Source organism: Heptranchias perlo, chromosome 13 (assembly GCF_035084215.1).
Source record: "Heptranchias perlo isolate sHepPer1 chromosome 13, sHepPer1.hap1, whole genome shotgun sequence".
Taxonomy (NCBI): Eukaryota; Metazoa; Chordata; class Chondrichthyes; order Hexanchiformes; family Hexanchidae; genus Heptranchias; species Heptranchias perlo.
In genome coordinates, this window is record NC_090337.1 from 66,155,960 (window position 1) to 66,181,463 (window position 25,504).

The 25,504-nt window shown below is 43.2% G+C and overlaps 1 protein-coding gene across 2 annotated transcripts in view; it reads left to right on the plus strand.

Moving 5' to 3' along the window:
• Positions 1 to 25,504, plus strand: part of septin2 (septin 2) — a 104,198-nt gene that overhangs the window by 42,030 nt on the left and 36,664 nt on the right. For both annotated transcript variants that reach the window (XM_067995626.1, XM_067995627.1), the window contains exons 3-7: positions 8,575 to 8,749; positions 19,860 to 19,946; positions 21,256 to 21,379; positions 22,728 to 22,862; positions 23,375 to 23,492. In XM_067995626.1, coding sequence (XP_067851727.1) covers positions 8,575 to 8,749; positions 19,860 to 19,946; positions 21,256 to 21,379; positions 22,728 to 22,862; positions 23,375 to 23,492 — 639 coding nt within the window. The remainder of the gene's footprint in view (positions 1 to 8,574; positions 8,750 to 19,859; positions 19,947 to 21,255; positions 21,380 to 22,727; positions 22,863 to 23,374; positions 23,493 to 25,504) is intronic.

Consider the following 25,504-nt stretch of genomic DNA (forward strand, 5'->3'; position numbering starts at 1 on the left):
GGAGGGAGAGGTTAAGGGAGGACAGGAGAGCAGTGAACTCAGGAGAATGGGCAAGTTGAGTTGAGATGGAGGTTGAAATCAGAGGGTGAGACAGCTGGCGTGGGACTTGAGTTGGTGATAAGGAGAAGGGTGGAACAAGGTGAGGTGCTCCGAGGAGGAGAAGGTGCCAGAGGAGTAAGTTGTGACAGACCAAGTTTTGATTTGGTGATAAGGGCTGCACCAACGTCCGATTTGGGTGGGTCAGGTGGTGGAAGGTATAGCCAGGTGGGGAGGCTTCTGTACCGGGCATGGTGTCACCTGTGACCCAAGTTTTCGTCAAGGCCATGATGTCAATGTAACTATTGCAGTTTTTTTAAAAATTAGATGCTTAGCTAAAATTGCAAAAATAGAAAATAGGAACAGGAATAGGCCAGTCAGCCCCTCGAGCCTGTTCCACTATTCAATGAGATGATGGCTGGTGTGTACCTCAACTCCATTTACCTACCTTTGCTCCACATCCCTTACTTTTGCCAAACAAACTTCTGTCGATCTCAGTCTTAAAAATTTCAATTTCAATGTGTGGAGATAGGGTTGCTAACTCTCCTGATTTGTCCAGGAGACTCGATGAATGGAAGATTAATCACCTGGGTGCTGCTGCTAGCAACCCTGGAGAAAATTACTTCATATTCACGATTTGTGCCTACAAGCCTGTTTACTTTAACTTTTCGAGCTCAAAGATACTGATTGTTCTACCCCAACGTCATGTCAAACAACGAGCTGAACTCCAACCTGGAGGTTGTGCAGGGCATGGCTTTGCCTGCACGAAGTCATCAATGTACTTCAGAACCTAGTGACAATGCTGCACACCAGCAACGGGATGCACAGTTACTCCATCGCCAAGCAGCTGGGGCTGGGATAGGTCTACCTGCCCAATGGCTTGCACATCAACAGGCCGTTTCTGAATCTCACCACGGCAATGCTGATCTTCCTGCGTCTGTGGGGTGAGAGGATTCCTGGGGCTGGCCTTCCGCCCGAAATTTATATGCACCAAGAAGGTGCATGTGCACTACTCAATCTACGTGAAGGAAGAATGAATCCAAATCAACAAGTTTGAGCTCCTGTCAAGCATGAATGATTTGGACCACACGCTAGAAAGGTCAGCAACACAACTACTCTTAAAGGGACACGTTTATGTAAATAGTCCAGAATTTAAAGGGATATTCCTCCCCAATATAATCCCCCTACCCAAGAGCATTTTTGCTTGTTTTATTTTTGTTCTTTTCCCCAATTTTCCCCCTTCTCTCCTGAAGGCACTGACTCTCCCTAGGGCATGGTTTGTCTGGCATATAGTTCCACAGGCACTGACTCTCACTGAAGTACGATTCCACAGGCGCCGGCTGCCCCCGAGTGGCCATTCTTCATCTGTGAGCCTGTACATTGGTTGTCTACAGAATATCAAAGCGACACAGCCAAACTAAATCCCGGCCCTCACCTATTACCTACACCCATGCACCTTTTTAGCAGGCAATTAGGAGTGGGAACCCTGGTTGACTAACCCAGGGGAGCTGGTGCTAATTGTAGTGTCCCTACCATCACCCTAGCTGAGATGAGTAAACTAAGCGCTGCATGGAGATAAAACTTTTGACCTTCCTGGTCTGTCTGGCTCAGTTTGTTTGCATATTTACACTGCCTTTGCTTTGGGTTCATCGGAAGTTATTTAGATCTTTACTGTCAACAGGCTGGAGTTGGTCATGTGATCAAACCTCCAGGAATACATCTAACCAGAGGTGGTAACTTTGTGTGGAGAGAAGAATTTTTTTTAAAATGAAGTAAAACTGAAGAAACACATGCTACACAGATTTCCCAAATTGTGGAAGTTTTTAACTTCATGGCAAGCATTGGAACAGGAGTAGAGGGGCCACCCTGGGAAAGTGTTTACGCTGCTCTCTGAAGAATGTATTCCAGCTGTGTTACGATTCAGTGGCTTGGTGTTTCTGTAAGCACAGCTACAGCTGTGCAACCATCTGTAGATTTCAGCCAGGATTTGGCTTGTTGGGGGAAGGGGGGAGAAAGTGCAACACTTAATTGAATTTATCAATCAAATCATAATTAAACTCTGAACAAACAGGCTTAGGAATCTTATGGCTGTATCAGACGTCATATAGTTTATGGCATGACTGTGAATAGAGCATTGAGCTTCTTGAATTGATTCAGAAATGCATTTATCCAGATTCCACTGTTTCTAAAAGCAACAAACTACTAATCTCTTCCTCTGGCACAGCAGAGCTTTGGAGGAAACAGGATGGTTTTCATAGGGACTCGATTATTTAAAGATTATTCCCAGTCATGTGATCTGTTTTACACTACGTTTGATGAAAAATAAAATTGTAGGATTAAAATATTTGAAGTTTCCAATATACGACAGTGGAACTTTAAAAAATAAGAAAAGTTATGGTTGAAGAATTCAGATGAAAAATTAAGATGAAAAGGGTGATTGTCCAACATGAAACGTGTTTACTTAGTGAATAGACAACAGATTTAATTTATGGGACAAAGTAGCTGTTGTCTGCATTTGTCCAGGGTCCTATTTTACTGTTACTTGCAGAGATTCTGTTGCAGCTGGGAGGACCTGAAGGGAATCTGAACTTTAAGTATGTTCATTATGCCCTTTTTAATTTGCAGTCCCCTTTTGGTAGAGTGGCACTATTACCGGCTTTCCACTGCTACACTCCCTCATTTACACTCGTGCCCGGTGGCGTTCTTCAGAAGACGCCAGGCAGAAGTGTAAATCCAGTGTCCGTTCACGAGAACCATGAAAAGTGAGTCTGTGCTTAAGTTCATGCTTTTGTCGCTGGATGCAGGAGAATGGGGTGTACAATTATCTACATTTGTATATTGTAAAAGCATCTTTTGTACTCTGATTTCAATGTCCACCGCCAAGAGCAGCTCCGTAGTACCGTTACTGCCTGAGCTGGCTGCATTCTGAAGGACGTAGCTGCCAGACTGGTCTGTATTAAGTGGTATGGGAACCAACACAAGGAAGTAACCTACTTGACCTCATCCTCACCAACCGACTTACCGATGACAGCACCAGTAGGATTGACCACTGCACAGTCCTTGTGAAGACACAGTCTCTTCTCCAAAATGAGGACGTACTCCATAGTGTTGTGTGGCACTACTGCTGTGCTAAGTGGGACAGACTGAGGATAGATCGAAAGCAAAATACCGTGGATGCTGGAAATCTGAAATAAAAACAGAAAATGCTGGAAATATTCAGCAAGTCAGGCTGCATCTGTGAAGAAAGAAACAGTTAATGTTTCAGGTCGATGGCCCTTCGTCAGAACTAGAAGAAGTTGAAGATTACAGTTTTTAAGCAAGTACAGAGCCAAGGAAAGCCGGTGGGGAGGGGGAGGAAAGAACAAAAAGAATAATCAACCCTTGTCATTTAATCCCTCCTGCCCTCCACCCTAGCAGAGACCTTCCTCTTTTTCCCCCTTTCCCTGGCTCTGTACTTAAAAGCTGTAATCTTCAACTTCTTCCAGTTCTAACGAAGGGCCATCGCCGCTGAAACGTTAACGCTGTTTCTTTCTCCACAGGTGCTGCTTGACTTGCTGAGTATTTCCAGCATTTTCTGTTCTTGAGGTTCGATCTAGCTGTCCCAAACTTGGACATCTGCGGTACTGTGGACCATCAACAGCAGAGTTGTGTGCCATCACGATCTGTAATCTCATGGCCTGATATGTTTGTCACTCCTCCATCACAGTCAAGCCAGAACACTAATACTGGTTCAATGGGGATTGTGGAATTGTGTGCCAGGAACCGTACACAAGGTGCCTTTGAATGAGGTACCAACCTAATGAAGTTACAACATGGGCCTACTTGTATGCTAAACAAAAAGCAGCAGCAATGGATGGAGCTAAGTGGCCCCACAACCAACGGACCAGAGGAAGGCCCTACCAAATCCAGTCGAAGAACAGTGGTCGACAATGAGGCAACTAAAAGGAGGAGGAGGTGCTAAGAAAATCTTTCACCTTAAGTGTGGTGAAGCCCAGCACTTGAATGCTAGAGATGAGGCTGAGGTGTTTATTAGTGTCTTCGGCTACAAGCGTCAAGTGGATGATGCTCCTCCCGACGTCCCCACTATCATTGTTGCTAGTCTCCAGCTAATTTGGTTTACTGCATCTGTCATTTGAGAAGTGATTGAGTGCACTGAACACAGCAAAGGTTATGGGCCCAGAAAATATCTGTGCATCAGAGTTTGTTGGTCCCCTAGCCAATCTGCTCTGGTCCGCTCTATAGTGACACTGACATCTATCTGCCAATGTGGAAGATTGCCCAGGTACATTCTATACAAAAAACAGGATAAATCTAACCTTCCCAATCGGTAGTTAAGTGACAAAAGGTATTGCATGCTTTCTCTAAATCTGTTATGGTAGCAGGACATTACTTAATATTAACCTGATACAGACCAGCTATCTCTAAAAGTTTACAAGAAGGGATACCAAGAATAGATATACCCTAATCATTCTCGCGATGTGGGCGTTGCTTGCAAGATTGGCATTTATTACCCATCCCCGGTTGTCCTGACGAGGATGCCACCTTGTTTCGGTGGCTTGATCGATCACTTCAGAGGGTAGTTGAGAGTCAAATCCGATGGTGTCGGACTGGAGTCACCTGTAGGCCAGACCAGGTAAGGATGGCAGATTTCCTTCCCTAAAGCATAGTCATGAACAAGTTGGGTTTTTCCGGCAATCTGACTTCAGTGTTATAGCACTGGAGGAGGCCATTCGACCCATTGTGCCTGTGCAGTCTTTCTGAAAGAGTGATCCACTTAGGCCTGGCCCCCTGCTTTTTCTCCATACCCTTTTTAAAAAAAAAAGTATATTTTTTAACTATTTAGTCACTTCCCTTTATAGATTAGCTCTTATAGGTTCAATTTCTATCACTCTTCTAAGTTCTAGAAGGTATTCTATGTTCTAAATACCTTCTGCATTAAAAAAAATCTCTTTACCACTCCCTTTGTTCATTTGGTGACTATCAAACTTATGCCCTTTGGTATGAAACAGCCAGTGGAAATATTTTTCCCAATTTATCTTAACAAAACCTCCTAATTTTGAACACCAATCAGATTTCTTAACATTCTTTGTTCTAATGAAAAGAGCTTTAGTTTCTCTTCAGAACTAAAACCTCTCATCTTATGAACCCCTTTTGCACCGTCTTCAAGGTCACTTTTATTGATACCATTTTTCCCCTTCTAGATTTTTTTTTAAAATAACTGAATTCAAACTCTCAAACTGGGATTTGAAATTGTGTCCTCCGGATCATTAGTCCTGGTGCCTGGAATACTCATCCAGCAATATAACCACTGTACTATTGTACATATGAAAATGATCATTAGATTACAAATTATTTGATGGGTACATTTGCTTCACTAATAGAGATTCTCACAACAGCACTGATGTAACCTGAAGAGAAATTTTCTTCTTGTTTGGCCGTTTCCCCTTGGTTCCCCTTGAGGTTTCTTCCTTCAGAAGGTCTGGAGCTGGCCTGCTTTCCATTTGTTTATTGCAAAGTTCTGCCAATTTACAGTTTTATCTGCTGTTCCTTACAGCAGCTGTCTAGGATCTAATTATCATAGTTTCAACAATGGGACTCAGCTCAACTCAGACATTCTCAAGACATTCCAACAACGTTCACCTGAGGAAGGAGGAAGCCTCCGAAAGCTTGTGAATTTAAAATAAAATTGCTGGACTATAACTTGGTGTTGTAAAATTGTTTACAATTGTCAACCCCAGTCCATCACCGGCATCTCCACATCATTCTCAAGTGATCCATCCCTTTTAGTTGGTCTGTCTCAAGATTCCTTTAATTGAATTCACCACTTCGTGATAATTAGTTTCTAGATATGGGGACGGTGCCAGAGGATTGGAGGATTGCAAATGTTCCCCTCTTTTGAACAGGGGTGTCAGGGACAAACTAGGTAACTAGAGGCCAGTCAGCCTAATGGTGGTGGGGAGGACTTTTGGAGACAATATTCCGGGACAGAATTAATTGTCACTTAGAAAAACAAGGGTTAATGAATGACATTACCAAAATTGAAGCCCATGAGATTAAAGGGGCAGTGGCAGTGTGGATATGAAATTCAAGGGACAGAAAGCAGAGAGTAGTGGTGAATGATTACTTCCCTCCTATCTGAAAAACATACAGTGGTGTTGGTATTAGGACCACTGCTCATTTCGATATATATTAATGACCTGGACTTGGGTATAGAGGGTATGATTTCAAAGCTTGCAGATGACATGAAACTTGTAAATAGTCAGGTGGACATAGGCAGACTGGTGAAATGGGCAGATACATGGGAGATGAAATTTAACGCAGAGAAGTGTGAAGTGATGCATTTTGGAAGGAAGAATGAGTAGAGGCAATATAAACTAAATGGAACAATTTTAAAGGTGGAGCAGGAACAGAGATCTTGGGCTGTGTGTACAGAAATCTTTCAAATTGGCAGAAGAAGTTGATACGGCTGTTTTTTTAAAAAGAAAACTGTTTGTGGCTTAATGGAGGCATAGAGTACAAAAGCAAAGAAGTTATGCCAAACCTTTATAAATCACTGGTTAGACCTCACCTGGCATATTGTCTAATTCTGGGCACCACACTTTAGGAAGGATGGCAAGGTCTTGGACTGGGTGCAGAGGCGGTTTACTGGAACGTTACAAGGGATGAGGGAATTCAGTTACATGGAGCGACCAAAGAAGCTGGGATTGATTTCCTGAGAGCAGAGAAGGTTAAGGGGAGATTTAATAGAGGTGTTCAAAATCATGAAGGCTTTTAATGAATAAATAAGGAGAAACCGTTTTCACTGGCAGAGATGTCTGTAAGCAGTGGACTCAGGTGCAAGGTGATTGGCAAAAGCACCAGAGGTGAGATGACAATTTTTTTATGCAGTGAGTTATTATGATCTGGAATGCACTGCCTGAAAGAGTGGTGGAAGCACCATTGACCAGCCATGTCAACATCATCTCCTCAAGAGCCGAGGCTGGCTAGTCTGCAATGGCTGCGCCTCCATCTACAAGGCTCAAATATGATTGAATAGTCACAACTTGCCTGGTTGTGTGCAGCCACAACCAAACCGAAGAAGCTCAACGCCACTGGACTCAATATTCGCCCTCCCCATCACCGACAAACTCCGGCTGCAGTGTTCTATCTACAGGATGCGCTGTAGCAACTCACCAAGTAACTTCCAACAGCACATCCCTCAAGCAACTTCTGCTACTAAGGGCAAGACCACACTGTTGTGGTCCAAGTCCCACACCATTCTGACATGGAGTTATATTGCTATTTATTCATCGTCACTGGGTCAATACCCTGGAATTCCCTGCCTAACAACACTGGGAATACAATCATCATAAGGACACAAGGCTTCATGGTGACGGCCCAACACTTCAGGTTGAATAGGGATGGCCGATGGGTGCACGTTGTTGGCTAGGCTGCATTTAATAAGAAATTTAAAATGTGTGGCTGATTCACATCTCTAGCTAAGTGGGCTGTTTGTATTTTCTACATAAAACAGCAAGCTAACCGGTCAAGTTAGTTATGCATAGAAGTTACAACATAAAAACAGTCTGTGTCGGCATTTACCCTCCACAGGAGCAAATAGTTCGAATCACATTTACCCACCCTGGTTCCACATCCCTTCAACCCCTTTTCCTTCATCTAATCTTGTATATTGACATTGTTTCTGCCTCAACCACAAACCCTGAAAGTGAATTCAACAGCCTCACAACTCTGTGAAGAAGAGTTCCACAATGGTGGTAATATAACTGCAGTCTGATTCAAGTCCAAGTTTAAAATGCTTTAAAGTTATTTTTTAAATGTTAGCGAGCAGACAGTCCTGTCTGCTGACCCACATTGCACTCTACCAGTACAGCCCGGAGACTGTTAAGTGTAGTGTGTATATAACTGGCATCTTGGACACTTCCTGAAAACCTGCTGGACCAGGATGGAATGAGTCTGAAGCCTAGAGCCACCTTCAAATAGGAATTGACCAGGTGGTGGGTATGGTTATCAAGTGTGAAGCTTTCTAAAGCTATCTGGTAGCCAAATTGCTTTCACTTGCACAAATCATTTTCAATACCAACTAATGTGGCAATTGTAAAGTGCAATGGGGGAGTGTGGCTGGAGAGAACCAAATTGATCCCGAGCGCTGCAGGGAGCCGAGAAACTTGTTGGAACCACAACTGTCTGCTACCAGAGTATTTGACAATTCCTAAGTGTTTTACTTAATTTGTAAATTTACTGCTCCATGAAATTATCTTTTCCTTGTGACAAAGTTTCAAGCAGTTTACTTCAAATTTATTACATTAGTCTTGGAATTTGATAGAGAGGAAAGGGATGCAGGAATTGCAAGAACAGTGTAATTAACCCTCTAACTTGTAATTAAGATCATGATTTACAACAACTGCACCAGGTGGATTTTTGCTGTAGGAAAATTTTAAATCATTTTTGGATCCACCTTTTGTGAAAGGGATATTAAAGATTCAATGAGGGCCCTGAACAATTTCTAATTTTGTTTTTAACTGATTTGTTTCTTTGCAGATGCTGCAACAGCAGCAACAACTGTTACAACAACAGCAGCAGCAACAGCAGCAGCAGCAGCAAGCCCAGTTCACAAATCCAGAGACTCCAGGCTATGTGGGATTTGCAAACCTTCCTAATCAGGTGCATCGGAAATCTGTGAAGAAAGGGTTTGAATTCACACTCATGGTAGTTGGTGAGTGTGCTTTATTTCCTTTGACAAGCGTTCAATATTTTTGTAAAAGTTGTCATCCTCCCATGTTGGGAGTGTGAAATGTTTGAAGGTGTTGAGACTCATTGTGGAGTTGGAACATTCCTTGCTCCAGGTTTAAAGCAGATTAGAGTTTGTTTTGTAGAGGTTTGTTGCATTAGAAGTGGTACTCCAAGGCATTGCTCAGTGAGTTGGAGGATAATAGTATTAAACCACAACACATAATGTATTTAGCAGTAGTTAATCTCCTGTAGTGATGCACTGGACAAGAAAATGTATCTGCTTGTATATCTATCTCTGCTTCTGGTTGTCTTGTGATTAATTCTTGCTACTTGCTTCTGTCCACTTTGCCTCTTTTTCTCTCTCTCTCTCTTTCACTCTCCTTTCTTATGCTCACTCTTTCCTCTCCTCTCCTCCCCTCCCTCAGATGAAGGAACTGAATGTATGGTTGCTAAATTTGTTGATGACACAAAGGTAGGTAGGAAAGTAAGTTGTGAAGAGGACATAAGGGATATAGATAGGTTAAGTGAGTGGGCAAAAAATTGGCAGTTGGAGTATAATGTGGGAAAATGTGAACTTGTCCACTTTGGCAGGAGGAATAGAAAAGCAGTATATTATTTAAATGGAGAGAGATTACAGAGGGATCTGGGTGTCCTAGTATATGAATCACAAAGTTAGTATGCAGGTACAGCAGGTGATTAGGAAGGCAAATGGAATGTTGTCATTTATTGCAAGGGGAGTGGAATATAAAAGTAGAGATGTTTTGCTACAGTTGTACAGGACATTGGTGAGACCACATCTAGAATACCGTGTGCAGTTTTGGTCTCCTTTATTTAAGAAAGGACATAATTGCTTTGGAGGCAGTTCAGAGAAGATTTGCTCGACTGATTCTTGGGATGAGGAGGTTATCTTATGAGAAAAGGTTGGACAAGTTGGGCCTGTATACAATGGAGTTTAGAAGAATGAGAGGTGAGCTTATTGAAACATACAAGATGCTGAGGAGATGTTTCCCGACAGCCACAGCTTAAAAATAAGGGGTCTCCCATGTAAGACAGATGAGGAGAAATGTTTTCTCTCAGAGGGTCGTGAGTGTGTGGAACTCCCTTCCCCAGAGAGCGGTGGAGGCAGAGTCATTGAATATTTTTAAGGCTGAGTTAGATAGATTCCTGATTAACAAGGAAGTCAAAGGTTACAGTAGGTAGACAGGAAAGTAGGGTTGAGGTCACAATCAGATCAGCCACGATCTTATCAAATGGCAGAGCAGGCTTGAGGGGCCGAATGGCCCACCCAGCTCTTAATTTGTATGTTTGTTCGTATGTAACCCATCGCAACAACGAGGGCAAGGTGGTCATTGGCAAAATAAACTAGCAATCACTACAGACTCAGAATTTACTTGGGTGGATACATTTTTTTGCAGCATGGAATAAGATATGTTTAGATTTTCCATTTCAAGTATGTTTGCTGTTTCAAATAGAATTTACATTGTATTCCATTTAAGGGATGTAGCTTTTGAAAAATGAAGGAAACCCTGCACAAAATGTGATTAATTTACATGTTGGATTTTAGGTAGAATTTAATAATTATTTGTAATTTATGTAAAATAAATATACCATTTAACGATGAACCAGTTTGAATGCAAAAAAGTATACTTTTATTTGGAATTGCTGTCTTTGTACTGCATAGATAACCGTGGGAATAACTGAATATAAAATCATGTTTAATACTCAGCACAAACACCTGGAGGTACTGCTCCGTGACATTTTTGAAGCGTGCAACATAATTTGCACGGCAGTGGAGACAGTGAGGAGTTGTGTGCGTGAGCAGCAGTGGAGACATAGAAACATAGAAAATAGGAGGAAGAGTAGGCCATTCGACCCTTCGGGCCTGCTCCACCATTCAAAGTGATCATGGCTGATCGTCTAACTCAGTACCCTGTTCTCACTTTTTCCCCATATCCCTTGATCCCTTTAGCATTAAGAAATAAATCTATCTCCTTCTTGAATACATCTAATAACTTGGCCTCCACTGCCTTCTGTGGTAGAGAATTCCACAGGTTCACCACCCTCGGAGTGAAGAAATTTCTCCTCATCTCTGTTCTAAATGGCATACCCTGTATCCTGAGACTGGGACCCCTGGTTCTGGACTCCCCAGCCATCGGGAAGATCCTCCCTGCATCTAGTCTATCTAGTCCTGTTAGAATTTTATATGTTTCGATGAGATCACCTCTCATCCTTCTAAACTCGAGTGAATATAGGCCTAGTCGACCCAATCTCTCCTCATATGTCAGTCCTGCCATCCCAGGAATACGTCTGGTAAACCTTTGTTGCACTCCCTTCATGGCAAGGACATCCTTCCTCAGATAAGGAGACCAAAACTGCACACAATACTCCCGATGTGGTCTCACCAAGGCCCTGTATGACTGCAGTAAGACATCCCTGCTCCTGTACTCACATCCTCTTGCAATGAAGGCCAACATACCATACGCCTTCCTAACTGCTTGCTGCACCTGAATGCTCGCTCTCAGCGACTGGTGTACAAGGACACCCAGGTCTTGTTGCACCTCCCTTTTTCCCAATCTATCACCATTCAGATAATCTGCCTTTGTTTTTACAACAAAAGTGGATAACCTCACATTTATCCACGTTATACCGCATCTGCCATGTTCTTGCCCACTCACCCAACTTGTCTAAATCACATTGGAGCCTCTTTGCATCCTCCTCACATCTCACGTGCTTTAATTTTGCACACTAACCTCTTGTGTGGGACCTTATCAAAAGCCTTCTGAAAATCCAAATACACCACATCCACTGGTTCTCCCCTATCTATTCTACTAGTTACATCCTCAAAAATCTCCAGTAGCTTTGTTCAGCATGATTTCCCTTTCATAAACCCATGCTGACTTTGTCCAATCCCGTTAATGCCTTCCAAGTGTTCTGTTATCACATCTTTTATAATAGACTCTAGCATTTTCCCCACTACCAATGTTAGGCTAACTGATCTGTAATTCCCTGTTTTTTTCTCTCCCTTTTTTAAATAGTGGGGTTACATTTGCCACCCTCCAATCTGTAGGAATTGTTCCAAACTCCATAGAATTTTGGAAGATGATCACCAATGCATCCATTATTTCCAGGGCCACTTCCTTTAGTACTCTGGGATGCAGATTATCAGGCCCTGGGGATTTGTCAGCCTTTAGCCCCATTAATTTCCCTCGCACTTTTTTTTACTAATACTGATTTCCTTCAGTTCCTCCCTCTCACTAGACCCTTGGTTCCCTAACGTTTCTGGGAGGTTATTTGTGTCCTCCTTTGTGAAGACGGAACCAAAGTATGTGTTTAATTGTTCTGCCACTTCTTTGTTCTCCATTGTAATTTCCCCCATTTCTGACTGTAAGGGACCTACATTTGTCTTCTCTAATCTCTTTCTCTTGACCTATCTATATATATATATATATATATATATATGTAGATGCTTTTACAGTCAGTTTTTATGTTCCCTGCTAGTTTACTCTCCTACTTTATTTTTCCCCTCTTAATCAATCTCTTTGTCCTCCTTTGCTGAATTCTGAACTGCTCCCAATCCTCAGGCTTGCTGCTTTTCCCGGCAATTTTATATGTCTCCTCTTTGGATCTAATACTATCCCTAATTTCTTTTGTAAGCCATGGTTGAACCACCTTTCCTGTTTTATTTTTGCGCCAGACAGGAATGAATAATTGTTGTAATTCCTGCACGCGTTCTTTAAATATTAGCCATTGCCTACCCACCGTCATCCCCTTTTAGTACAGTTCCCCAATCTAACATAGCCAACTCGCATCTCATACTTTTGTAATTTCCTATATTTAGATTCAGGACCCTAGTTTTGGATTCAACTACTTCACACTCCATCTTAATGAAGAATTCTATCACTGTTTGGTCACTCTTCCCTAAGGGACCCCGCACAACAGGATTGTTAATTAATCCTTTCTCATTGCACAATACCCAGTCTAGGATCGCCTGTTCTCTAGTTGGTTCCTCAACGTATTGGTCTAGAAAACCATCACGTACACACTCCAGGAATTCCTCCCCCACAGTATTATTACTAATTTGGTTTGACCAATCTATATGTAGATTAAAGTCACCCATGATTATAGTTGTACCCTTCTTGCCTGCATCTCCAATTTCCTGTTTAATACCCTCCCCTACATCTCCACTACTGTTTGGGGGCCTATAGACAACCCCCACCAACTCTTCTGCCCCTCGGCGGGGGAGCGCGCGGCGGCAGTGGGGAGCTGCGGGGGCGCGAGCGCGTGTATAGAATGCTGTATTGTAAACAATGTGTTGCCCGGTTCCCAACTGCAGCTACTGCTGCAGTTCTCTTTCATTTCCCCAATCTTCCTCCTTTTTTCCCTTCACTATATGGCAAGGTTACCTTCCATCTGTTAATGGATGGAATCTTGGCGGAGAAGCAGACAATGCTAGGATCCACCTAGAAGATCACCTTGCAATGGGAACTGCACTCTTCCAATACTTTTACTTGTAATAGTGAGAGTGGGACAGAAGCACAAGCTTGGGAGTAGGGTGCAGGCACCAACTGAGAGTGTCAGGTCAGACCTTAAAAGTCCTGCTGGGAGGAAGAAATGGAATGGATGGATTGAGTGTTGGTCGTGTCCAACACTGTGACAGGGAGCTGAGTGGGAATACTCGAGGTGGGTCTCTCTGGGAAGGGAGATCAGGAAGCTAGGCTGTGAAGTCACTGCTCGGAGGAGGAATGGAGCAGATATCTGGAGCACATATCGTGTAGACTGATGTCCTAGAAACATAGAAAATAGGAGCAGGAGTAGGCCATCCGGCCCTTCGAGCCTGCTCCGCCATTCAATATAATCATGGCTGATCCTCTATCTCAGTACTATATTCCTGCTCTCTCCCCACACCCCTTGATGCCTTTTGTGTCTGGAAATCTATCTAGCTCCATCTTAAATATATTCAGTGACTTGGCCTCCACAGCCTTCTGTGGTAGAGAATTCCACAGGTTCACCACCCTCTGAGTGAAGAAATTTCTCCTCATCTCAGTCCTAAATGTCCAACCCATATCCTGAGACTGTGACCCCTCATTCTGGACCCTCCAGCCAGGGGAAACGTCCTCCCTGCATCCAGTCTGTCCAGCCCTGTCAGAATTTTATGTTTCAATGAGATCCCCTCTCATTCTTCTAAACTCGAGTGAATACAGACAGAGTCGACCCAATCTCTCCTCATATGACAGTCTTGCCATCCCAGGAATCAGTCTGGTGAACCTTCGCTGCACTCCCTCTATGGCAAGTATATCCTTTCTTAGGTAAGGAGATCAAAACTGCACACAATACTCCAGGTGTGGTCTCACCCAAGGCCCTGTATAACTGCAGTAAGACATCCTTGCTCCTATACTCAAATCCTCTTGCAATGAAGGGCCAACATACCATTTGCCTTCCTAACGGCTTGCTGCACCTGCATGTTTGCTTTCAGTGATTGGTGTACAAGGACACCCAGGGGCCTTTGTACATCAACATTTCCCAATCTATCACCATTTAAATAATACACTGCCTTTGTTTTTCCTTCCGAAGTGGATAACTTCACATTTATCCACATTAGACTGCATCTGCCATGTATTTGCCCACTCACTCAACTTGTCTAAATCGCCTTGAAGCCTCTTTGCATCCTCCTCGCAACTCACGATCCCACCTAGTTTTGTGTCGTCAGCAAACTTGGAAGTATTACATTTGCTTCCCTCATCCAAATCATTGATATATATTGTGAATAGCTGGGGCCCAAGCACTGATCCCTGCGGTACCCCACTAGTCACTGCCTGCTACCCCGAAAAAGACCCATTTATTCCTACCCTCTGTTTTCTGACTGTTAACCAATTTTCAATCCATGCTGGTATATTCCCACCAATCCCATGAGCTTTAATTTTGCACACTAACCTCTTATGTGAGACTTTGTCAAAGGCCTTCCGAAAATCCAAATAAACACATCCACTGGTTGTCCCTTATCTATTCTACCAGATACATCCTCAAAAAAACTCCAGTAGGTTTGTCAAACATGATTTCCTTTTCATAAACCCATGTTGACTGTGTCTAATCCTGTTGATATTTTCTAAGTGTCCTGTTATCACATCCTTTATAATAGACTCTAGCATTTTCCCTACTACTGACGTTAGGCTAACCGGTCTGTAGTTCCCTGTTTTGTCTCCCTTTTTTAAATAGTGGGGTTACATTTGCCACCCTCCAATTTGCAGGAACTGTTGCATAATCTATAGAATTTTGGAAGATGACAATTAATGCATTCACTATTTCCATGGCTACCTTTTTTAGTACTCTGGGATGCAGATTATCAGGCCCTGGGGATTTATTGGCTTTCAGTCCCATTAATTTCTCCAGCACTTTTTTACTAATGCTAATTTCCTTTAATTCCTCCTCCTCACTAGTCCCTTGGTTCCTTAGCATTTCTGGAAAGTTATTTGTGTCCCCTTCTGTGAAGACAGAACCAAAGTATTTGTTTAATTGCTCTGCCATTTCCTTGCTCCCCATTATAAATTCTTTTGTTTCTGACTAAGGGACCTATATTTGTCTTCACGAATCTTTTTCTTTTTACCTACTTGTATACACGGTAATGTGGCACATGTACTGGGCCTAAAGAAAAATGGCTGAGCAAAGATTGAGTAGAACTCGAAGCTCTGAACACCATTGCAAGTCCTAGGCTTTTGAGAGAGGAGTAGGCCTCGTTAAAGCAATGATACCTAGTATGTGGTCCTTTTTGAGAAATACAAGCCTCATCAATGAGGGATGGGAGCAAATGGTGGGCATGATGCAGCAGAGCACAAATGCCTAGGATTCCATAGAACTTACAGCAGAGAAACAGGTCACACGAGCCTCCTTCTATTCTATTTACTTTATCTCGCCCTATTCCATTCACCTTCATGTACTTATCTAGCTTCCCCATAAATGCATCTATGCTATTCGCCTCAACCACTCCACGTGGTAGAGAGTTCCACATTCTCGCCACTAGTCAAGAAGTTTCTCCTGAATTCCTTATTGGCTTTCTTAGAGACAATCTTATATTTATGGGCCCTAGTTTTAGACTCTCCCACAAGTGGAAATCTCTTTTCTACATCTACCCTACAAGGACCCCTCCATAATTTAAGACCTCTACCAAGTCACCTCTTTGTCTTCAGCGAAGAGAGCCCCAGGCTGTTCAGTTTTTCCTGATAGATGTACCCTATCAGTTCCAGCATCATCCTTGTAAATCTTTTTGGCACTTTCTCTAGTGCTTCTCTATCCTCTTTGTGATATGAAGACCAGAACTATGTGCTGAACTCTAAATGTGGTCTAACCAAGGTTCTATATAAGTTTAATATAACTTCTCTGCTTTTGAATTCTATTCTTCTAGAAATATAATGAGGGAGGCTGTGACAGCAACACAACATAATTTTTTTTGAAGGACATGATGTGTTGCTTTTGGTGTATAGGAACTATTTCACAACCGCATGCAACTGGCTGCTTTTGTCAGTGAAATTTTAGTGCCTATTACATGGCTTTGTCCTGTAGACACAAAGGGCATGTCATTTCTTTGTTCTTTAACTCTTTTCTCTTATGCTTGCTCTTTCATTACCTATGTCTCCCCCTGTGCATGCAGACACAACTTTAGATGGATGTTATGTTGCAGTACAATGTTTCTGTCACAATATGTTCCCTATGAGCTTTACAAATGTGATCTCCAGTGGTAGAAATTGGGTACTGCAGCAATATCATTCGGATTTTTCCACAAGACAAACTTTACTAAGTTTCCTTCCATCGAGACTGACGGTGCAGTTGTATGTGTATCAATGAGTGTTTGTTTATTTTTTAAAAAAAATTCTTTTTACTGCTCGTAGTCTTGTCTATCTCATTGTCAGTGCTGAGGTTCTAAAATTGGGATATCTTCTTTAAGGAACATGTAGAGGGAGCTATACCCTGCATCTAAAACCAGGAGTCACTGATGTCAACACCAGGCATCAAAAGAAGATAGCACCTGGTGATATGTGATATCTTCTTTTGACACCTAGTGATAATCAAGAAGGCTAATGGAATGTTAACCTTTATACCTAGAGGGCTAGAATATAAAGGGGAGGAAGTTTTGCTACAGCTATACAAAGCCCTGGTTAGACCATATCTGGAGTAGTGTGTACAGTTCTGGGCACCGCTCCTTAGAAAGGATATACTGGCCTTGGAAGGAGTGCAGTGCAGATTCACCAGAATAGTCATAGAGTCATAGAGTTATACAGCACGGATAGAGGCCCTTCGGCCCATCGTGTCCGCGCCGGCCATCAGCCCTGTCTACTCTAATCCCATATTCCAGCATTTGGTCCGTAGCCTTGTATGCTATGGCATTTCAAGTGCTCATCCAAATGCTTCTTGAATGATGTGAGGGTTCCTGCCTCCACAACCCTTTCAGGCAGTGAGTTCCAGACTCCAACCACCCTCTGGGTGAAAAAGTTCTTTCTAAAATCCCCTCTAAACCTCCCGCCTTTTACCTTGAATCTATGCCCCCTTGTTATAGAACCCTCAACGAAGGGAAAAAGCTCCTTAGTATCCATCCTATCTGTGCCCCTCATAATTTTGTACACCTCAATCATGTCCCCCCTCAGCCTCCTCTGCTCCAAGGAAAACAAACCCAATCTTCCCAGTCTCTCTTCATAGCTGAAGCGTTCCAGCCCTGGTAACATCCTGGTGAATCTCCTCTGCACCCTCTCCAAAGCGATCACATCCTTCCTGTAGTGTGGCGACCAGAACTGCACACAGTACTCCAGCTGTGGCCTAACCAGTGTTTTATACAGCTCCATCATAACCTCCTTGCTCTTATATTCTATGCCTCGGCTAATAAAGGCAAGTATCCCATATGCCTTCTTTACCACCTTATCTACCTGTTCCGCCGCCTTCAGGGATCTGTGAACTTGCACACCAAGATCCCTCTGACCCTCTGTCTTGCCGAGGGTCCTCCCATTCATTGTGTATTCCCTTGCCTTGTTAGTCCCTCCAAAGTGCATCACCTCGCACTTTTCCGGGTTAAATTCCATTTGCCACTGTTCCGCCCATCTGACCAACCCACCTATATCGTCCTGCAGACTGAGGCTATCCTCCTCGCTATTTACCACCCTACCAATTTTTGTATCATCAGCGAACTTACTGATCATACCTTTTACATTCATATCCAAGTCATTAATGTAGACCACAAACAGCAAGGGACCCAGCACCGATCCCTGTGGTACCCCACTGGCCACAGGCTTCCAGTCACAAAAACAACCTTCGACCATCACCCTCTGCCTTCTGCCACTAAGCCAGTTTTGTATCCAAAGTGCCAAGGCACCCTGGATTCCATGGGCTCGTACCTTCTTGACCAGTCTCCTGTGGGGGACTTTATCGAAGGCCTTACTGAAATCCATGTATACCACATCCACTGCGTTACCCTCATCCACACGCCTAGTCACCCCCTCAAAAAATTCAATCAAATTAGTCAGACATGATCTTCCCTTGACAAAGCCATGTTGACTATCCCTGATTAATCCTTGCTTCTCCAAGTGGAGACTAATTTTGTCCTTCAGAATTTTTTCCAATAATTTTCCTACCACTGATGCTAGGCTCACTGGCCTGTAGTTCCCCGGTTTTTCCCTACTCCCCTTCTTGAATAATGGTATTACATTAGCGGTTCTCCAGTCCTCTGGCACATCCCCTGTGGCCAGAGAGGTTCTGAATATATGTGTCAGAGCCCCCGCAATCTCCTCCTTTGCCTCACACAGTAGCCTGGGATACATTTCGTCCGGGCCTGGGGATTTATCCATTTTTAGGCCTGCTAAAACCGCCAATACCTCCTCCCGCTCGATGTTAATATGTTCGAGTATATCACAGTCCCCCTGCCGTATTTCTATGTCTACATCGTCCTTCTCCATAGTGAAAACAGATGCAAAAAATTCATTTAGAACCCCTCCTACATCTGCCGGCTCCACACACAGATTGCCATTTTTGTCCCTAATGGGCCCTATTTTTTCCCTAGTCATCCTCTTACCCTTAATATACTTATAAAACATCGTAGGATTTTCCTTTATTTTGCTCGCCAGTGTTATTTCATGGCCCCTCCTTGATCTCCTAATTTCTTTTTTAAGTATCCCCCTGCACTTTTTGTACTCCTCTCGGGCTTCCTCCGTCTTGTACCAGGGCTCCAAGGGTTAAATTATGAGGAGAGATTGTATTCCTTGGAATATAGGAGATTAAGGGATGATTTGATTGAGGATTTTAGCATTTTGAAAGGAATTGATAGAGGAGTCCAGGACAAGGCATAATCTTAAAATCAGAGCCAGGCCATTCAGGAGAGAAGTTAGGTTACAAATGTGGAACTCTCCATAAAAAGCAGTAAATACTAGCTCAATTAATTTTATATCTGGAATCGATAGATTTTTGCTATCCGAGGATATTAAGGGATATGGAGCTACGGTGGGTAAATGGCGTTAGGATACAGATCAGCCATGATCTCATTGAATGGCGGAACTGGCTCGAGGGGCTGAATGACCTACCCTTGTTCCTATGTTCCTATGGTTTATATACAAGATGTCACTCCCTCTACACTTTCTTAAAGCACATTAAGGGCTGGTATAGGATGAGCTCCATTTTTGTAACATGTTTTCTACTTTTTCCCAACAAAAAGCCTTAGCCCCAAATGTCGAGGAGCCCCATTATGACCCTTCTAGTTTCTAACCTGCCATCTTTGTAGCCTTTGGGTGAGTTTAACGATTAGTGTTCAGTTATGGTCTTTTTTGTGTTGTGGACTTGAGCACCATTTGATGAATCTTGCAGCCACCAGTAAGAAGGAGCTCTCCACATGTACTGACAGCTAACATGCTGCACTCCACAGAGCCCAAAATAATTGTGATTTAGAATTTGGAATTGTTTTCTGCTGTAAATTTTCAGTTCCTTGATGTTTTCCTTCTCTCAAACAGGGTAAAGTTGTGAATCTTCGATGTCAACTCATTGGGTAAACTATGAAGTCAAATGCATTAGTTAATGCAGAAGGCTGGAGGTGGTGTATTTTAATGTGAAATTGTTTTTCTATGCAGGTGAGTCTGGCCTCGGCAAATCAACACTTATTAACAGCCTCTTCCTGACTGACCTCTACCCTGAGAGAGTTATCCCTGGAGCTGCAGGTAAGGTGCTGGGGATGTACTATTTTTATAATTGAATTCTCAAAAGCGCGCATAAGCCATTTCACTTTTGAACAGTGCTTGAGCTGAGAGCAATGCGGGTCATGCGGTTGTGGCAACTAGTTCGATGTTGGTTTCTGAGGATTAGGTTTTAGGACTGGGGTGGTCATGTCAATTGGGGTTAGTGGGTAGATCACTGTGCAGGAGGGGCAATTTATGTTGTGAGCCTCCAGGAATGTATATCAAATTGTTTGGTATTTCTCCAGTTCCAGGCAGAAGCCAAACATAGCTTATTCTGACTCTGTCCTACACGTGCTTCAGTGACCTGGTTGAGGGCAGGGCTTCACTTTGGCACAGAGAGGGAATGCATCTTCTTGCAATTAGTGATGAGCTGTGTTAACCTCATTTTGGGGTGATGGGACTCATTTTCCCATGGGTAAGCCCAAAAAGCATTGAGCTGGCTCCTCTGAAATTGTAGGACAAGTTGTGGTCTTCGTCTCTTGGACCAATTTCCAGAATGGCTGAATGCAGGGGCATGACCAGAATATGTGTAGGAAGGTAAGCTTCCAGCATTAATCTGGTATAAAGGGATGAAATCTGTGGAACTTGCGTAGTGTCCAGTAAATGCAATGTATGATCCTGACTTGGCCTTTGTGCATTTTGCTGTTGCTGCCCTGTTGAGGGTCTGTATTCATATCTCCTTGCCATTCCACCTCTCAACACACAGCCAGAGTTTCCCTTAGCTTTCTGGCCTGTCTTTGGTCATGGGATGAACATAACACACAGACTGTTGGGAAGTGGAAGAAGTATTGCATAATTCTAAAGATAATGCCTCATCTGGAGTTAGTAGCATAGGTCGTGCAGAGAGAGGTGAAATTTGTTATCTAACTGATGGAAGGGCATGATCTGGCCCATGTGCAGTGCACTTTTCCATGAAAAGGCAGGATGTGGGTTTGTACCCATAGTGCTTCGCCTGGCTACTGATGCCAACTGTGACATTGGCGTGGCTTTGAGCCAGGGAGCAAGTACGTTCTCATCGGAGGAAGGGGGAAGAAATGTCTCCTGTGCCACTTTTGAACATCCTTGTGGCTGTTTATGACTCCAGTTTGACAGGGATCCAAGATTAGGTCTCTTGCCCACCCTCTGAGATGAGGATGGTGCAGAGTCTCCCAGGAAAGAGTTAAATCTGTCGAGAGGGTGTCTCACCCGAAGAACTTACCAAGTTACTCAAACCTAATTATGTCATTAGCCCAAATTGTGTAGTTGATGAAACACCAGCATATTGGTTCACAAGCATCTGTCTTTATTTCAGAGAAAATTGAAAGGACAGTCCAGATTGAGGCTTCCACTGTAGAGATTGAAGAGCGTGGTGTGAAGCTGCGTCTGACGGTGGTTGATACACCAGGATATGGGGATGCCATAAACAGCCAGGACTGGTATGTCAGCCTGTTGTAAATAACAATAATAAATAATTGAATTGGAGCGGGTTTTGCGATCCCAGTTTGAAGTCAATTTACGGTTTGTTTAAATTTTGGATTCTAGTGATCTGTTGGCTGAGCAGTCATGAAAATGTGGTAACAGTCTGCGTACCTAGGAGAACTTGCTGCTGTAGAATATTGTTAAAAAACTGTGTCCCAACTCCTCAAAATTAAAATTCTCGTCCTGGTGTTTAAATCTCTCTCTAGCCTCCATGTAATCATTGAGACTTCTTTGAATTCACCCCTTATCCTCCTTGGCTCTAATGAAAAAAATCCTTAACTCCTCATCCTCGGTAGCATCCTAGAGAATCTACACTATCGTTTCCGTTGCTTTTATATCTTTTCTATAATGGGTGTCCAAAACCGCCTGCAATACTCCAGTTGCAGCCTAATTAAGATCTTGTACAAGTTCAGTCTTAACTCTTCGCTTTTTGTATACCTCTGGATACAATACCAAGAGTTCTGTTTGCCATTTTATGCCCTTGTCTACTTGTGCTACTTGTCTACTTTTAATGGCTTGTGTATCTGCATACAAAGGTGCCTCTACTCTTTGAAACCATTTAAAATTTTACTTTTAAAGTTATTTCTTTTCCAATGTAATAGCACTTCATGGTTTTGGTCTGTTTTCTGCAGTTTCCTGTACATTTTAATTCCTTTTTAAATGATTTTTTAATATTCCAGTGTATTATAACCTTATTTGGAATGTCATATTTTGGCATCAGCTGTAGCCAAATTTTGGTGTTTCTCACAATGGCAGGGTCTGTCACTGTCGTGGCTGGTGAATGCAAAGACGCAGGTTTATCGTGGCCTGTTGCTCCTGTGACTGGCAGGCACAATGATAGATAGTTGTTACTAATGGCTGGCACGAGTCGCTAGCTGGTATGTGTAATGGTGCGAACCTTTTGTTTTGATGGGTGGTACATGCCACTGGTGGCTGGCAGGCACAATGGTGCACACCTGCCACTCTTGGCTGGCAGGCACAATGGCGCACACCTGCCACTGGAGGCTGGCAGCTACAGTGCAATTGCAGGGATCTGTCTTTGCTGTAGCTGCCATTGGCACTGTCGTGGGTCATACTACCTGCAACTTATAGCAGTTTAATACTGCGATTACCGGAGTAAAAATTATTTGAGACCATCTATGCTCTATGTTTGGCATATTAAGCAATAAGTTTGAAGGATTGGTGCAGTATTCTGGAACCCCCACAGATATCTTGTAAACCTCTTGAACTGCCCGGTGAGTTCTGGTAGAAGGTTTGGGTGCGTCCCAGTCCAGCCTGTTGATTGTTTTTTCTGATCTTTCTCAGCTTTAAGACTATTATTTCGTACATTGATGAACAGTTTGAGCGCTACCTGCATGATGAAAGTGGATTGAACAGACGCCACATTGTTGATAACCGGGTCCACTGTTGCTTTTATTTCATCTCTCCTTTCGGCCATGGGTAAGCATCGTTACTGGTTCAGGGAAACAAAATATAATCTGGCAGCGAGTTGTTGCAGGAGCCCCATTGTGATCGAGAATTGGACCGGCTCACGTCGTCATTGCAAAGTTCTCTCTGCTTCAAGCTATTAACTGTGACCTGGAAACTACCAAATTGGACATTTAAAATGGTGTGCAATGGCAGATGTAATCTAGAGTAGGAAATGAGAAACTAGTTAACGTGGTTCAGTTTGAGGGCTAATGCCAAGCTTTTCTGCGGGTCAGCGTGCCTCCTGAGGTGGGAATGTGAGAGTCCAGTCTCTGTCCCTAAAATTCAGTTCTTTTTATGATTTATTTCCATTGCTTATTCTGTTTGTCCTTTTGTTTGCTTTCTCTCCTTTCTCTTCTCAGTCCATCATAAATGTAATCAAATAAGACAAACGCAGGAAAGCTCAGATTATGAGCCATGTCAGCAGTGCTTAAAATGGTCTGTCAGAAAACTCTTCCAGTTACCTGTTGTATTTGTGTTTTTAGATTGAAGCCCCTGGATGTGGAGTTCATGAAGGCTATACACAATAAAGTGAACGTTGTTCCTGTCATCGCTAAGGCTGACACCCTTACACTGAAGGAAAGAGAGAGGCTCAAAAGAAGGGTAGGCACAGTAACCAGTATGTCAGATTCTGTGAAAGATAATGATTGTTCAGAAATTTCAGACTAATGATCATTGCACAAGTGTAAGAAAATTTGGAGCTCTATCACCAGTGAGAACTTAATGTATGGCAATGGTACCTCATACAGTCTCTGGGCCACTTCCCCTTCAGTTGTGACTATTGGTAGCCTTGCTGCTCCATGTATGTCTGAGCTCCCATTCTTGACCTGCCTGGGATGTTAACTGTGCTTCGGCAGAAGACAGGTAACACTGTCTCAGCAGGTGGATGGGCTCTATTAGAATAGTATGATTGGCCTTGTAGTTTTTGTTCTTTTTATTTTTGGCTCCCACTTAGTAACTGCCCCGAGTGACACTGATTGAAATCAGGAACTTATTGCATGGGGAATCAGACACACAGACCTGTGTCTTGTCACTCTGTGGTGCAGTGTGTTGCATTCTGTAAAGAAGCCCGCCAGCAACACATTGTTTGAATAGGCTGTTCTTTCTACTGTCTTGCTCTCTATCTGTAAGTGATCATTCACTGGAAATTTACTTCTGAAATTTTACACCTGAAATTAATAGTCATGTACTTGGCATAATATGATTGTGGTGGTGTTATAGGACTGAAATTCCATAATATGCAAATCACGAGCATTATAGAATACAATTTGAGTGGAGGAGCAGCAAAATACATGTTCCATGGTGTAAGTGATTGTGGGTTACTGGCGAGATGCTAAGAAACTAACTTTTGAAAAGGCACTGGAAACATTACACCAAGCTGCCAGTTGAGTGACTATAATTTCACTTCAATTGCATGCTCTTGAGCTGTGGTATTATCACCAATGGAATAGAAATGTTAAACCCTTTTGTTGTCATATTCATTTGCAGAGTTAAAGTGGGTGGGAAATATGGCTGATCGCCTTAAATGCCATCCGGGCAACAGTTTGAGTCACCTGAAATGGTTTGTCCTTTTGTTTTAATGGGTTAAATGGCAGTGTACATGAGCACTACAGTTTTCTGTGGGCTTCAGTATGCAGTTGAATCTCTTGAGCACTGTTGATTGGATCAGACTTGCTTCTTTCCAGGCATATTGGGAGAAACTCAGATGTCTTGAGATAAACAGCTTTGCGGCCTCCTTTCCCAATTGTAACCTGTCAAGCGATTACCATTTAATGTAAATTTCTAGCATAGCAAATGTTTATTGGCCAATCCGGTGGCCCCTCTACTCCCATGGTCTTGATCACAGGCAAGGCCATTTCCTCTGCTCCTTCCAACCCCATTTCCTTCTGCATCTGTCCTGGAAAAATCTCTCTTCCCAAGTCACTTATAATTGTACTTTCAAGTTGACAACTGCCTCACCTTTGGCCCTCCTTTCACCATGATACTTAAGCAGTTGATCTACTCGACCACTCCCTCTCTTCCACCTTTGATGCCCTTGTCCACCAAAAACCTTCAGTCTCTCCCATTCCACTTGTTTCCCCTGGCATGGCCTCCATCTTCGCTCCCTCAAGTCCCAGGAGTGCGGATGTAAGCGTATATGGCGCACAACTGGTTTAGCCATCCATCACGATCTTCCTGGACCACATCAAACACTATTGGACTTCACTGCCCTCCTCTACCAAAACCGCTCACTACTCCAGGATCATTCTAGAGGGCAAACATAACCCTGGCTTCTTTTGTCCACCATCAAGCATCTCCATAAATCCCTCTCCCCTTCCACTGCCTCTAAAAACGTTGGAGGAGCTCACGGACTTTCCCTTTTCATCAAGTCAAACCTTCCTCCAGGCTCTCCGTTGCCCGAGCCCTGAACCAGCTTGTTTTTTCTAGTTTCTCTCCTATCTCCCCTCGTGCTTTTTATGAGCTCATCTTGTCCATGAAACCCACCTTCTGCTCCCTTGACCCTATTCCCACTAAAATGCTGACCATTCAGCTTCGCTTCTGGACACCCATGCTAGCTGCAATTGTAAATAGTTCCCTCTCCTCGGGTACTGTTCTCCTCCCCCACCCCCCCCCCC